Source organism: Bos grunniens, chromosome 11 (genome assembly GCF_055505025.1).
Source record: "Bos grunniens cultivar Pamir isolate PY7600 chromosome 11, Bosgru_T2T1.0, whole genome shotgun sequence".
Classification (NCBI taxonomy): domain Eukaryota; kingdom Metazoa; phylum Chordata; class Mammalia; order Artiodactyla; family Bovidae; genus Bos; species Bos grunniens.
In genome coordinates, this window is record NC_141175.1 from 2989553 (window position 1) to 3003758 (window position 14206).

Below are 14206 nucleotides of genomic sequence, written 5' to 3' on the forward strand. Positions count from 1 at the left end.
GGACGAGTCCGCCTAGCCCGTGCCCCCTCCAGGGTCTGTCCTGCCAGAAGGACCACGCAGAGGCCCCGCAGCGCGACAAGGGCCACCTCCCGAGCTCCTCCTGAAACGCAGGAGGGGCGCAGAGACCACGACCGGCCGTCACTCCACAGGCGAGGTCGCGCGCCCGGGGCGCAGAGGTTCCCCAAAGTCCTGGTGCCTCTCGGAGAAAGTCCGCGGGCCCGGGGCCGCGGCCGCGCCGCTGCCCCCGCCCTGCGCAACTTCGGAGAGCGGCCGCGGGGCAGGAAGTGGGGGACGAGGGGGCGGTGCCAGGCGCGCGCGCCGGCCCCGCCCCCACCCCGCCCCGGGCCGCGCCCCCGCGCCCCCTGCACCCCGGAGCCGCCGAGCTGCAGAGTCGGATCGCCCGGCACCGCGCGCTGAACCCGAAGGCGGGGCGAACAAAGCGGCGGCGGCGAGGGCGGCCCAGGCCCCGGACGCGCGGAGCGAGCGACCCTCCGGGCCTTTGTCTCGGGCGGGGCAGAAGCTGCGGCGGCCGCGGGGCGCCCCGAGCGCAGAATGAGGCGCCGGGCGGCGCGGATCGAGGGGCGCTGCGGCGGAGGGCTGCGCGGAGCCCGGCCCGGGGCCTGGAGGGACTTGCGTGTGTGAAGGGGGACCCGGCCGGCTGCCCGGCGCCCGCCCCGCGACCGCACGTGGGCGAGGAGCCGAGGAGGCGGAGGAGGCGGAGGAGGAGGGGACGCGCGGCGGCGCGGCGGGGGCCCGGGGCCGCCCGCGCGAAGCCCCGCCCCGGCCGCCGAGCCCCGCGCGGGCGGGCGGGATGCCCCGCGGCCGCCGCACTTTGGCCGGAGCGCGGCCCTGAGCTGGCCGGCCCGGCAGGCGCGGGCGCCATGGAGCAGTGGCGGCAATGCGGCCGCTGGCTCATCGACTGCAGGGTCCTGCCGCCCAACCACCGCGTCGTCTGGCCCTCGGCCGTGGTCTTCGACCTGGCCCAGGCGCTGCGCGACGGCGTCCTGTTGTGCCAGCTGCTGCACAACCTCTCCCCCGGCTCCATCGACCTCAAGGACGTCAACTTCCGGCCGCAGATGTCCCAGGTGAGTGTCCGGGAGCGCCGGGAGGGGCTCCGGTGCGCGGCCGTTCGCGCCGCCGGGCGGCCCCGGGGCCCGGATCCGAGCGGCAGCCTCGGGGACGTAGGCGGGCGGCTGGACCGGGAGCCGAGAGAAGACGCGCCCCGGGCCTCGGAGCCGGCTGCTTCGAGGGGCGATCCCCGGAGGCACGAAGTTAGCCAAAGTCCCCCAAGCCCGGGGCACGCCTCTGCCGCCTCCAGGCACTGCATGGGAGCGCCCGCTGCTGGGTCCGCGCCTCCCGGTAATGTGGGCATATCGAGCCCCGGCGGGGCGCTCACCACCGCCGCCCTCCCTCCTGGGCCTTGGCGTCGGGACCCAGCGAGTCCCGGCCCCTGCGGACCCCAGAGATCCGGCCGCTCCGGTGGCCTCCTCAGGCGTAGTGTCCCTTGGCTTTGCGCCTGGTGGCTGGACGCCCTGGAAGGCGAACCGACAGGCAGCGGGACCCGGGGCCCGGCAGGAGGGGCAGGCGGAGCCGGGAGCCCTAGCCGCCCGGGAGAGCGGGTGGGCCGGGGGCGCCGCCCCCTCGCTGGCCCCAGCCTCCTCCTGACCCCCGGGGTAGGGGGCAGGCAGCGCCGCGCCCCGCGGTCGTCCAACTTGGTGGGAACCAGAGCCCCTCGTGGCTTCCCCAGGACCCTCAAGCGTGGCCTTTGTCGCGGCGGAGGCGCATGTGGCTGCCCGGCAGGCAGGCAGGAAAATGTCTGCTTGGCCGGCAGGAGCTGCCTCTCTGGCTTCTAAGGAACTTGGTGAAGACTTAAGCAGAGGGCAGGCTGCTTCCTGCTCTCCTGGCCCCTCAGCCCCACACCAGCACCTCCGAGGGGGCCAGCCCTCAGCAGGCCAGCAGCAGAGCCCCTCTTCTGTGATCCTCGGCAAGCCTGGATGGACAAGGGCCCCTCACAAGTGTGACATCCGAAGTGGGCTGGGGAGGAGGGGTGGCGTGAGTCACTGCTTCTCCAGGCTGGACTGCATGGCCTCTGCCCTTTGGCTGTGACCGCGTTTCCAAGGAGATGGGGGCACCCCCCCCCCCCGCCCCATCCCCCAAGAGGATAGAGTGGCCGCTGACAAAGAGGAGTCCTGAGGGGGCAGGGGGCCACCCTCCCGCTCCACGGTGGTGCATGGCCCAGGGAGGGCCCCAAGCTCCCTGAAGCCAGCGCCGACCTGAGCCCTCTCAGTGCTGAGCAGCCCCAGGTCCTGTGGCTGGGCGCCCTGATTGCGGGGTGCTCTCACAGATCCAGTCCTCTCCCTGGGGGGCTGGGAAGGACTTACCCATTTTAGGGCTGGAGGAACTGAGGGGAGGAGGAGCTGCTGGGGGCAGAGCTGGGCCCAGAGTGGGAGCAGGGGCTGCTTACCCCCCCCCAGCTGATTGGCAGAGGGGCACAGCCAGGGCTGGGTCTTGGAGCTGCCCCCCCCCCCACCCCTGCCCGCTGGGCACTGGTAGGTGGCTGGCTCAGCCCCAGTGCTGGAAATGCAGAGACTTCCTGGGGTCCCTGGAAGCCCCCCACCCCAGCCTGGGTAAAGGGGTGCTAAGGGGAGCTGGGTGGGGGGAGGGCCCGACGGGTGAGGGTCTGTCTTCATGGCCACGTGCTCTTAGTGAGGTGGGCACTGTTGCCTCCTGCCAGTGACCGCTTTAAGGGCCTCAGTTTCCCCATCTGTGTAGTGGCCGCCTTACAGCCCTGATGGGAGGGCTCCGCGAAGGAAGGCGGAGAACGTCCTTAGTGCTGTGCGCTGACTCAACGTTAGCGATCTTCCCTGGACGTGGGCAGGCATGGCCCCTTGTAGCTGACGGCTGGCCCCGCCGCCTGTCATCTCGTGGAGGGTGGAGCTGGCCATACTGGGCTTTGTATGTCTGTGACTGGCATGGGGTTGGTTGTGGGTGCTCCATAAACCTGGCCTAGCTGGAGCGCCCCGTCTGTGTGTTCGCAGTTAAAGAACATTCTGTAGACCGCATCTGGCTGTGCAGGGTTTGGGAGAGGAACGTGGGGTCTGTCTTTGTGGCTGTTCTTTGCTGTCTGGGGCGCTTCTGTGCCCGAGACGGAGGAGGGAAGAGGACGCTGTCCTCCTGGTCCGTGGTGATTGTATCCGAGAAAACCGCAGCTGCCCCTTCTCACCTGTCCTGCCCTGAGCGAGGCACTGTCCTGGGAGGCACAGGCCGCCCTTGTTTATTTCTTATTTATGTTTTTGGTTGCGTTGGGTCTTCGTCGCTGCATGTGGACTTTCTCTAGCGCGGCAAGCAGCTGTTGGTGTGATACATGTGTGTGTGTGATCCTGTCCTCACTGCAGTGGCTTCTCTTGTTTCGGAGCGTGGGCTCTAGGCGCGCGGGCTTAGTTGCTCCGTGGCAAGTGGGGTCTTCCCCGACCAGGGATTGAACCCGTGTCTCCTGCATTGGCAGGCGAGTTCTTAACCAGCAAGCTGCCAGGGAAGTCCCCACCCCTGTTTCATAAATCAGACAACTACATCTCAGAGAGGTCGAGGGAACTTGCCCGAGGTCACACAGGTAGCTGGTGGTGAAACTGAAACATGAGCTTGGGCCTCCCTTTCAGGGCTGTTTAAATAAATTCTGATTTCAGAAGCCTTTTCTCTGCCCTCTTCCTGGCTTTCTGACGGGTGCTCCTGGCCTGCTTCTCAGCTTGTCCCTGCTGTGTGTCTGTTTCCATGGGTGGGGCGGGGCGGGCCTGCCTGTTTCCTGTGGGGTCTGGCTACTTTGCTGGCCAGTGGGCGGGGCCCTTTTCCATCTCCTGGTGCCACTGAGTGCCTCTCCATGGCCCCTGCCAGCCCAGAGGCCTGCCTGAAGTCCCCTCGTTCCAGAATGCTGCTCTGGCCTCTCCTGTGACAGGTGACATCCTATTCTCAGGGCATTAGAGTGGACCTCCGCTGGGTTGTTGGCCCTGAAGACGCATTATAGCTGTGTGCACTTACTGAGCATCTCCTGTGTGCAGAGCCAGGAACGAGGAAGGCTTCTCAGGCAGCCCCAAGTTGCTCCTTTGTCCTGCCCTTTTGGAGCTGGCAGGGTGTGCTTTAATTTTTTTTTTTTTTAAATCCAAAATGCCTGGCAGCCACCTTGGGTTTAATTAAACTAATTAGGCATGGCCACAATCTGCTGATCCAAATACGAGATTGTGTGCGTCCGAGCAGCTTGGGTTATGGCGTCCTGAGGTTGCTGATGCCAGCAGCCAGCCCTTGCATTTAGTGTGCAGTCTTGACCTTTGGGGACCAGCTGCCCAGCCTCCTGCTCCGAGACACAGGCTGGGGAGGCAGCCCGCAGGGCCAGCAGAGAGGGCTTCCCCCGACCCACACCTCCAGCCTGCTTCGTGCCAACCCCTCTGTCCCCTCCGCCCCCAAGCCTGTGCTGGGCCCATGCTGGGAGACCAACCCTGCTCTTGGCCTGCGTCTTCCTTGGGAGTGTCTAGCAGCCACCTCCTCTAGGAATCCGGTTCTGATTTCACTGCCTCCGGTCCTGTGGCACTGCGAGCCTGGCCCTTGGCCTCCCGTGTCCCGGTGTGAACCTCTGACCCTGTGCTCCCCACGGTTTGCTTCAGTGACAAGCGTCCCTCAGGACACACTTGCTGCTCACCCTTCCAAACCGTGGAGCTGGTTAGATTGCCCTCTGTCCCCAGGCCTGTGTGATGTGAGCCCTCCCAAGGAGTCTTTGGGCCTCTGACAGCCGCCTCCCCCCACCCCCCACCACCGTTTGCTCCTGGGTCATTCTGAGCCTTCCTTTGAGAAACAAATGCAGCCCGGCAGGCGCCGGGTCCCCGCTCTGAGATACGCCGTTGAGGTGCCCGAGGACAGAGAAGTGGCCTTTGAGTGTCCGGAGAGTCCCTGAGCGCAGGCAGGGAGACACGGTTCCCAAGGTTTTGGGGTGCGACCCCCGGCTGGCGGGGAGCAAGGAGACAAGGGTCCATTCCCATGGAAACAGGAAGCCATTTTTGCTAAGTCAGATTTTGTTTTAACTTTGAACGTGTCTTGACACTCGTGAGAGGTTGTTGGCACCCTGCACCCCCGCAGGGCTCCTACAGACGAGGTCCCCTCCGTGGCCCCCTGAACCCAGAAAACAGTGGCGAGGTTGCCACCACTGAATCCACTCGAGTCTGGACACGGGTCTCCGCAAATGCCCATTTCAGCCAAGGGTCCACCTGGGGGCTGGGCTGGCCGCTCGGCCTCACCTTGATTTTCCCAGTCTGACGCTTTTGAAGCTGACAGGCCCCTTTGGTCGCAGAATGTCCCTGCCTTTGGGTTCGGCCGCCGGTTCCTCGTGTTAGATTCAGGCTTTGGACCTGGAGCGGGTGGAGCGGCCACGCGGTGCCTCCTGGATCCGGTCTCGCAGGTGGCGCGGGGTTTCCCAGCGTCCTCTCGCTGGGGGTGTCAGCTTGAAGTCTCTCGATGCCACAGTGTCTGTCTCCCCTTGTAGATCGCGAATGTCCTCCGGGAGGCACGCTGAGCAGGTCCTCGCTCCTTGTCGCTGCCCTTCCCGTCTCCTTTTTCTCCTCTCTTTCTGCCGCTCTGGATTGCGGTTTCCTCTTCGCTTCCGCGGCTTCCCGTCAGTCACCATCGCTCTTCATTTTGATGCTCAGATGGTCTCAGGCTGGACCAGGGGCTGCTGCTTCAAGCTGCTTCCCTGTGTCTGACACGTTCCCACCGTTTTTCTGAGCTCTGCCGCCTTCCTAGCACAAGATACTTGAGGTCATCTTGTATTTCATTTGGTCCCAGCTCAGGAACCAGCCGTTGGCGTAAGGGGCCCTGGGTCTGCAGTGCGGAGGCGGGTGTGAAGCTGGGATCTGGCTGTAGACACACCTCTGCTGTGGTGTCCCCGCCTCCGCTTAGCGCCCAGACCTGGGCAGTGTGTGCGCGTGTGCTCCAAGTAGACACGAGGTGTGCGTGTGTCTTGTGTGCACACAGGGCCGCACGCATTCACATTTCTATTTGTCTTCTGTCTGTAACGGTGCCGCCAAGTAGAAATACGTGAGCCGCATCCATCTCTTAAAAAAATTCCTGGTGGTCATATTAAAAAAGTAAAGAGAACTGTGCCACATTAATTCTAAGACTATAGTGTGCATAACCCATGCCCAAGGGGCCAGAGATCAGATCTGTGGGGGTGGAGGAGGCGTATTCTTCTCCGGCATCGAGCGCGGTTGCACCGAGAGAAAAAAGCAGGTACCCAGTACATCTGTGGTATTAAAATTTCATATGAGGAGGGCGATCAGGACAAATGCCTGGGAAGGCTCCTGAGGGGGTGATGCAGAAGACTTCCTGAGCACTGCCGTTTCTAGGCGGCGGGGTCCATGGCACCCAGTGGGCAGCCCCGGGCTGGTGTGGGGGAGGGGAGCGCAGAGGCGGGGGGGGGGCCCGGGCGCTGACCTGCTGGCTGGAGGGACCCTTGCAGCCTGGCTGTGTGTGTCGGGGGGGAGGGCAGGGGCTGAGGCTTGGGTCTGGAGTCGGCAGGGAAGGCTGGCGGGCGTCCCCTGCCCTGGTCGTGGGTGGGCATGGGTCGGTGGTGGTGGAACGTGGTTTGTTCATGCCGTGGGTGCAGATGACAGCCCCCGGCTTTGGGTGACCGCTGTCGGGCAGGGAGAGCACTGCTGAGTCCTGGGCGGGAGGCCATGCTGAGGGATGATCCATGGTGTCCGTCTGTGGCCTGGGGCCTGGAAGCAGGGCGTGTCAGCGCTGGAAATGAGGACTCAGCTGTGCCCGGGCCCAGGGCCTGACCAGGGCAGGTAGCCACACAGCGACCCCACTCTGGGGCCTCGTTGGAGCCATTTCCGGCCCTGAGGTTCCATATGACCACGGCTGGCCCCTCGCAGGCAGCCAGGTGCCCTCCGGCCCCGCCATCTGTCCCCGTGTCCGGGCCGTGCCTGCGGTCAAGGTTTCCCAGGACGAGCGCAGGGCTGCTGGGATGACGCCCAGGTGGACCTCTCTCATGACTGCCCCTTGGATCCCGCTCCTGCCCTGGCGCCCAGCCTGCCACCATCGCCTGTCTTCCCAGATCAGGAGTTGGCAGATGCTTTCTGTCGAGGGCCAGGTAGTAAATATTCCGGGCCCCCTGGGCCAGATGTTCCCCTCGCTAATACTGGACTCGGCCCTCATTTGGCGAAGGCTGTCTGGATGATTTGTGAAGGACTGGGGGTCTGTGCGCCCGTGAAATGTTTTCACGGAGAAGGACATGTGAATTTCGGATACTTTTCACGTGTCACAAATTAACTATTATTTTTTTTCCAAACCATTTAAAAACGTGAAAACCTTTCTTAGCCCGGAGGCTGGGGAGAGCCGGGCTGCGATTAGCCTGCTCAGAGCTCTTCCCAGAGCCTGTGATGGTGTCCTGGTCCCCGGGGATCCTCCCCTCCCCGTTCCCATCACAGTTTGCAATTATGTCCCCATTTGTATCCAGAGCCCTTGGCACGGGCTGCTCAGGCAGGAACTGCTCCAGGGAACAAAGCTTCCTCCGGGCTCACCTGGTGCCCGGAAACTGTGCTGAGCGCGGTGGCGATGACCTCACCGCATCCCTGGAGCGTGTGTGGCTCGGGCTTCTGCGCCCTCAGCCCGCTGAGCTGCCTGCAACGGCCGTGGAGGGGGCTCCTGCTCGGCCGCGGCGAGACCCTGTGATGACGTGTCACTGGCTGGCCGGGCCTCGGTCTCCCTGCTTGGACCGGGGTCGACCATGGCCACCTCTGAGGCCGTCGGGAGGATTTGGAGAGAAAATGTGGGCCTGCCTCCCGCCAGGCCTGGTAAGCCTCCGAACACCGTGCCTCCACCCCACGCCCAGGTGGCCAGCTTGCTCCTGCAGGCAGGTCACTGGCCCTGGCTCGCCGGCAGCCTCCCGGGGCAGGGCCTCCACCATCCACCTGGCCTCCCTTCGCCTCTGACGGCTGTAGGGCCTCTTGGTGGTACGGCCCCCCGCGGGATGCCAAGGCCTCGGGGTTTCCACCCCCCTCCTTCCCCAGGTGGCATGTGTGGGGGGCATGGAGGACCCTGGGCCCAAGTGGAGGACCCAGGGCCGCTGGGCAGCACCCTGCCCCTTCGCCTGCTGGTGACTGGGGCCGGCCGCCTAACGGAAGGGATCTCACCCGTCGTCTCTGCCGCTTCCTTCTGAGTGGCTCTTGGCTGGCTGGCGCAGCACTTGCTGTCCTGTCCTTTGGGGCTGTGCTGGCCCTCAGCCGGCGTGGCTGTTTAGGTTCCTGGGGGCCGGGAGGCCACAGAGGGCTTCATGGAGGAGGTGGCGCCTGAACTGCCTTGGGAAACCGATGCCTTCAGGTAGCTAAAGGTTGGTGGTGACTGCAGGGGTGGGGCTCAGTGGGGGCGGAAGCTGGGGTGGGGGGTTCCTACTCCGCACCCCCCACTGCCCCCAGCAGATGGCTTCTGCCTGGCCATGCCCTGTCCCAAGAAACTTTGCTCCCTGGCAGGCCGGCCATGGCACTTCCCCTGGGCCGCAGGAGACCCTGTGAAGGGCAGGGTTGGGCGGCTGTGCCCCGTGAATGGAGGGGTGACAGGCGGCCCTGGGACACCCAGCTGCGTGTCTCTTGGCCAGGTCTCTTGGCCTTTGGAGTGCCCTTCACTTCGCTTCTCTGTCTCTGCCAGCTAAACAGCCTTGGCACGGGCCCTTTGGGTAAGGGGCGGGGGACGCGCAGTGCCTGAACCCATAGCCGACCGCCTGCCCAGCTCCACCTTGACGCTCCGTGGGTGGTGCCCCCGCCCTACCGCTCCACAGCCTCACGCTGGGCGGCCGGGGCTCTGCTCCTCCCTGGTGAAGCCTCTGAGCTTGACCCAGGAGGGCAGTTGGGGTGGGGGCGCGGACGCCGCGGGCCCTGCAGACCTCGTCCGTGCAGGGTCGGGAGCTGGCTCTTGGCCTGGGTGGGATGGACCCCCCCCACCGCCCCCCAGCCAGGGAAGCTTCCAGTTTGGCCTGGACAACCCCCCGCTCCCCTGCTCCTTCTGTGTTCTCGGTCCTCTGAGGCGCCACGCTTTCCGGGGACTCTCTGGAGGTCAGCATCCTGTGGCTACCTAGACCGTTTCAGTTTCTGAATCCCAGAGATAAACAAGAATAACAGCCATGCAGCCGCAGAGGGAGGTGGCGCGGTGCTCAGGGTGCCCGCTGGCCGGGACGGGACCCCGCGGGGCGGCCCTCATGTGAGGCTCCCCGCCTTCGGAAGCTTGCGTGTTGCTGGGAACGCACGCTCTGTCTTGTGGGACCTGTCATCGCTGTGGAGTTTATATAAGGATTAAAATACTTACCTTTAACACAGGCACTCCTCGTTCCCTCGAGCCGGTTTAAACTTTAGGCTGTAAATGCTTGTGTTGGTTTTGTGCCTTTGGTTACAAAGGCAGCGTGCGCGTGTGGTGCCCGGTGAGAGCGGGTCCGGGCGGGCGGGAGCGTGGCCGCCAGCCGCCTGGCCTCCCATCCCATCGTGGGCTCAGTAGCTTCCAGGCCTTTCCAGGGATGGGCCCCCACCCGGCCTCCCCCGAGGCCTTGTCATCTCTGCGGGGTCGGGCACTCGTCTGCTGTCGTCTGCTGTCAGAGGACTTTTGAGATGTCGCCACGCCGCCTCCTGACCAGTTCGTCCGCTCTGCTGGGGCTTCGAGGCTGCAGCGGGAGACCTGTGTGCTGGAACGTAGGGGGCGGCAGGGCAGGGTGCGAGGGCGCGCGGCACCTGACTGCAGTCACCTCGCAGGTGGGCAGGTTTTGATTCCAGATGTTTCTCTGCTCCGAGCGCCTCCCCGTCCCTCCCAGCCCTGCCTTTGCCCGCCTCCCTCTGAAACACACAGTCCACACCTCTCCAGTCTTCATCCACATCTGCCTGATGGTCGTATTTGTCTCACAAGCGTGGGATGCCATCAGGGGTGGGGCGCAGGCACTGAGCAGAGCTTGTGGGTGACCCCCGACTCCCGGCCCCCGCGTGAGGGGCCAGTGCAGCCCTCTTGGCGGCTATGGCTCCGAGTCGCTGAGTCGCCTGCCCGGCCACGCGGTCCCAAGAGGCTGGGGCTGGGCTCACCCGGCTGGCCCTCCTCACGCAGGGGTTCCAAGGCCCGAGTTGTGGTTTCCTCCCCATGGGGCTGCCTGTGATTGGCAGAAGTGTCCCTGCCAGGTTTGGCCCAGTGAGGTTGGAGGGCCATGGGTGCAGCACGGACGTCCTCACCTTTCAGCCGCACCGGGCGTGTGGTTCCCGGTGCCCGGCGCTCAGGGCAGCTGGAGAGGTTTAGTCTGTTCAGGCCTCCAAGGCCCCCTGGGGAGGTGGAAGGTTCTAGACCCTTAAGGTCCTGAAGCCACGTCCTGAGACGCTCCCTCCCTGGCCCTAAGCTCTGCAGTCTTCCTTTACCCTCCACCCCAGAGGCGGGGCATCTGAGCTCCCCTCCCCCGGCTTGTCTGGCTGCTGGGACTGGAGACAAGCAGTTGGGTAAGGGGGTGCCTCTCAGAGCCGAGCTGCTTTTGTCTCCGCCTGGTAGATCACTCATTCGGGTGGATTCTCAGCACCCATCTGGATGCAGAAGGTCTCTCTTCAACTGAAGTGGTTTAATTCCTTTGTCACCGCAGGGCTCAAAGGAAGCAGGTGGGAGGCAGGGCCGCAGGGTGTGACCCAGGCTGGAGACGGGGCAGGTGGTCCCCCTGGCTCCCCTCTGATCTGCTGCGTGCCCTCCCCTCCCCTCTGGGTTGCTCACCGTAAAGGGACCAGACGTGGTGGCAAGGCGCAGTCGGTGTGGCGAGGGCCCGGGGCTGGAGCCTGGGCTTGGCCACGGATCTCTGTGGGCCCCTGAGCTTGACCTTCATGGAGCCTCGGTTTCCTCCTCTGTAGGATGGGGATAAACACAGCATCTTTCACGGCAGGTGATGGGTAAACAGCGTGTGGTCTACCCAGTCAGTGGGGTGCCCTCAGCCATAGGGAACAAAGCCCGGAGACCCCCCGGCATGGGTGGGCCTCAGAAACGTTATGCTCAGTGACAGGAGCCAGACACAGGAGGACAAGCCCTGCATGATTCCGTTTCTGTGAAATGCCAGGACGTGCAAATCCACGGACACAGAGGGCGGGTCGCTGGTCATTGGCGGGGTGGGAGGGAAAGCCGTGGGGGGAGTGACTGCCAGTGGGTACCGGCTCTGTTCAGGGTGACGGAAGGTTCTGGAATTAATAGTGGGAGTCGTTGCGCAACATGGGAAAGTACTAATTTTGCTACGTGGTCTTTTTTCTTTTTTTTTCGGCTGGGCTGTGAGGCTTGTGGGCTTTTAGTTCCCTGGCCGGGGATTGAACCGAGCAGTGCGTTCTCACCACGAGACCACAGGGAATTCCCTGATACGTGTTGCTGTTGCTTAGTCGTTAAGTCACGGCTGACTCTTGCGACCCCTTGGACCGTAGCCCTCCAGGCTCCTCTGTCCGCGGGGTTTCCCAGGCAAGAACACTGGAATGAGTTGCCACTTCCTCTTCCCAGGGGATCCTCCCGGCCCAGGGATCGAACCCCTGTCTCCTGCATTGGCAGGCGGGTTCTTTACCCCTGAGCCACCAGGGAACCCCATGTTTTATACACTGTACCCCAGTAAACAGTAGCACCACCCTCGTGGGGTTGGGAGGAGAATTTCGAGAGGAGTTCAAGGAGGTGCGTGGCCTGGACACCTGCCCCCAAGCTGGTCCTTTCTCCGAAAGGAATGTTAAGTCACGTCCGATGACCGCATGGGCGTCGAGGCAAATACACGGATAGTGTATACTTATTTATTTATTTTTAAAGAGTCTTTTGACAGTGCACCAGTTTTAAAGTCGTTACTGAATTTGTTCCAGGGCTGTTTCTGTTTTATGGTTCATTTTTTTTGGCCCCGAGGCACGTGGGGTCTTCGCTCCCTGACCAGGGATTGAACCCACGCCTCTTGCATTAGAAGCTGAAGTCGTAACCACTGGACTGTCAGGGAACTCCCCGGATAGTGTGTTTAGATATCTAAAACATTTAAGTATTGTCTCTGACCTAAGACACTTTCATGGGCCCTTAGCAGTGCCAGCCCACAACACCTGCAGGGTGAGCCAGGCCCGCGGGGCCCGCCCTGGTCCACGCAGGACAGGGAAGGGCTGTCGTTGGCCCGTCCTGTGATGTTGGATAAATCGCCTGCCTTGTCTGTAGCCTGGGGACGCTGGTGCTGACCGCAGGGGTTCCCATCACAGGGTTCCGAAAGCTGGATGAGCTCCTCTGAGTGGCAAGATCTGCCCAACATCCAGCCTAAGCCCCACTCCACCCCTGTGTCGGGGGGTCTCAGGCTGGGCCCGGGGAGCTGCCCTGAGATGAGACGGCAGGTGAGCCGGGGGGCCGGGGGCAGGGAGGGGGCCAGGGGCTGTGGCCTGCCTCCTGCAGCAGCTTCCTGCCGTGGACGCCAAGCACTTGGGGGGACCGTCCTTGAGGGGTGTGGCCCAGGGGAGGGGAACCTGGGCCCCTGTCACCACCTCCTGGGTTCTGGGCAAACAGCAGTGCTGGGCGGCCCCGGGGTGGTCAGCCCTGTGGTCGTCAGGGCCCAGGGCGGTCAGCCCTGTGGTCGTCGGGGCCCTGGGTGGTCAGCCCTGTGGTCGTCGGGGCCCTGGGTGGTCAGCCCTGTGGGTCCCTGGGCGGTCAGCCCTGTGGACGTCAGGCCCCGGGGCGGTCAGCCCTGCAGACGTCGGGCCCCGGGGCGATCAGCCCTGTGGATTGGGCCCCAGGGTGGTCAGCCCTGCGGACGTCGCCTGCTGCTGCTGAGGGAGGTGGCTCTCCGTGCGGGTCGGGAGGTGGTGACGTGACACCTTCCCTCCCTCCACCCTGGGAGTTTTGCCCGGAGTCCCTGTTGGCAGAGGATCTGGAGAAGGACTGGGCCCCTCTGTGGGCAATAACAGAGCTGGCTTCGGAGGGTGGCCGTGAATGACCTAGGAGTCGGTGGAGGAGGAGACTGGGGAAGACCTGGGCTCCGTCACTGCTCGGGGCTCCATGTTGGGTGGGTTGGGGGAGCCATGGCTGTGTGTGGCCCCCCCGAGTCTAGGTGGGGGCAGGGCTGGGGGACCCCCAGTCTAGGTGGGGGCAGGGGTATGGGGGGCTCCGTCTAGGTGGGGGCAGGGGTGTGTGGGGCCCCCCAGGCTAGGTGGGGGCAGGGCTGTGGGCCCCCCCGGTCTAAGTGGGGGCAGGGAACTTTTCTAGAGGAAGTGCCTTTTAGCTGAGCCTTGCAGAATGAGTGTGAATTGGCTCGGTTGGGGTGGAGTGGGGAGGCGTATTCTAGAAGGAATCGACAACTCCCCAGCCCCTACTCCTGGCTTATCGATCTCAGGCCGGGCCGGGCCTGGTCGGCCTCTGGCTCTGAGTCTGCTTCCTGCTTTCTCCTCTTCCTCCCTGATTGTCCTCTTGGCCCGGCGGCCGTGTCTCTGCAGAGGCCAAGTGGGAACTGGGCGCTCACCTCGCTGATGTCTTCCACCCTGCCTTCCTGCACAGGGGGCGCCCTAATGTGGGAGCCGATGGGATAGGTCGGTCTGACCAGCCACCGTCGCTGGGGGCCCAGGTGGGGTCCCAGGGATGAGGGGTCTGCCCCTGATGGGCTGTCTGGGGGACTGATGGCTGGACCGTTTCCTTGGCCACATCTTCCTGCCCTGGTGGGCCGAGCCCCCTTCTCTCCGTCTCCTTTTCCTACCTGTGAGATGGAGCTTGGGGGTTTTCTGCTGCTGGCCTCGGGGAACAGGTGCTCCTGGAGGGGTGGGTCCTCCGCTCGGATGACGGTCCCCGACTGGGCCGTGGAAGGGAGCCAGGCATTTGCAGGCACCTGAGCCTATTATTACCTGGTGTCTGACTTGGTAAGTCTCCTATCATCTCCGAGTTTTGTGGGAGGACACTGCTTCCTCCTGCTCAGAAGGATCGTGAGGCTAAAGGGGAAGATGCTCGGGCCTGCTAGCTCAGGGCCAGGCTGGGCCTGGTGCTCGGCAGACGGAAGCCTCTGTGTGCAGAAGGGCCTTGTCCTGATGCCCTGTGCCCCACGCGCCTTCCTGGAGGTGATGAGAGAAGATGGGCCCTCCGGAGACCTCGGGCCACTTGCTTCGTGCCTAGGTCTCAGTTGGCCCACCTGTAAAATGGGCCATCTGTTCTTCCCCAGATGCCTCCGAGTGTGGAAGGAAGGGGGCTT

The 14206-nt window shown here is 64.1% G+C and overlaps 1 protein-coding gene across 7 annotated transcripts in view; it reads left to right on the forward strand.

Moving 5' to 3' along the window:
• The first annotated feature begins 359 nt into the window (after positions 1-359).
• VAV2 (vav guanine nucleotide exchange factor 2) overlaps positions 360-14206 on the forward strand; it is a 187151-nt gene continuing 173304 nt past the window's right edge. For 3 of the 7 annotated variants that reach the window (XM_086324190.1, XM_086324192.1, XM_086324191.1), the window contains exon 1: positions 361-1085. In XM_086324190.1, the coding sequence (XP_086180316.1) occupies positions 882-1085 (204 nt within the window). In that variant the 5' untranslated portion in view covers positions 361-881. Of the gene's footprint in view, positions 1086-14206 lie in introns of all 7 variants that reach the window. The other 4 variants (XM_086324193.1, XM_086324197.1, XM_086324195.1 and 1 more) reach the window with 3 other exon arrangements.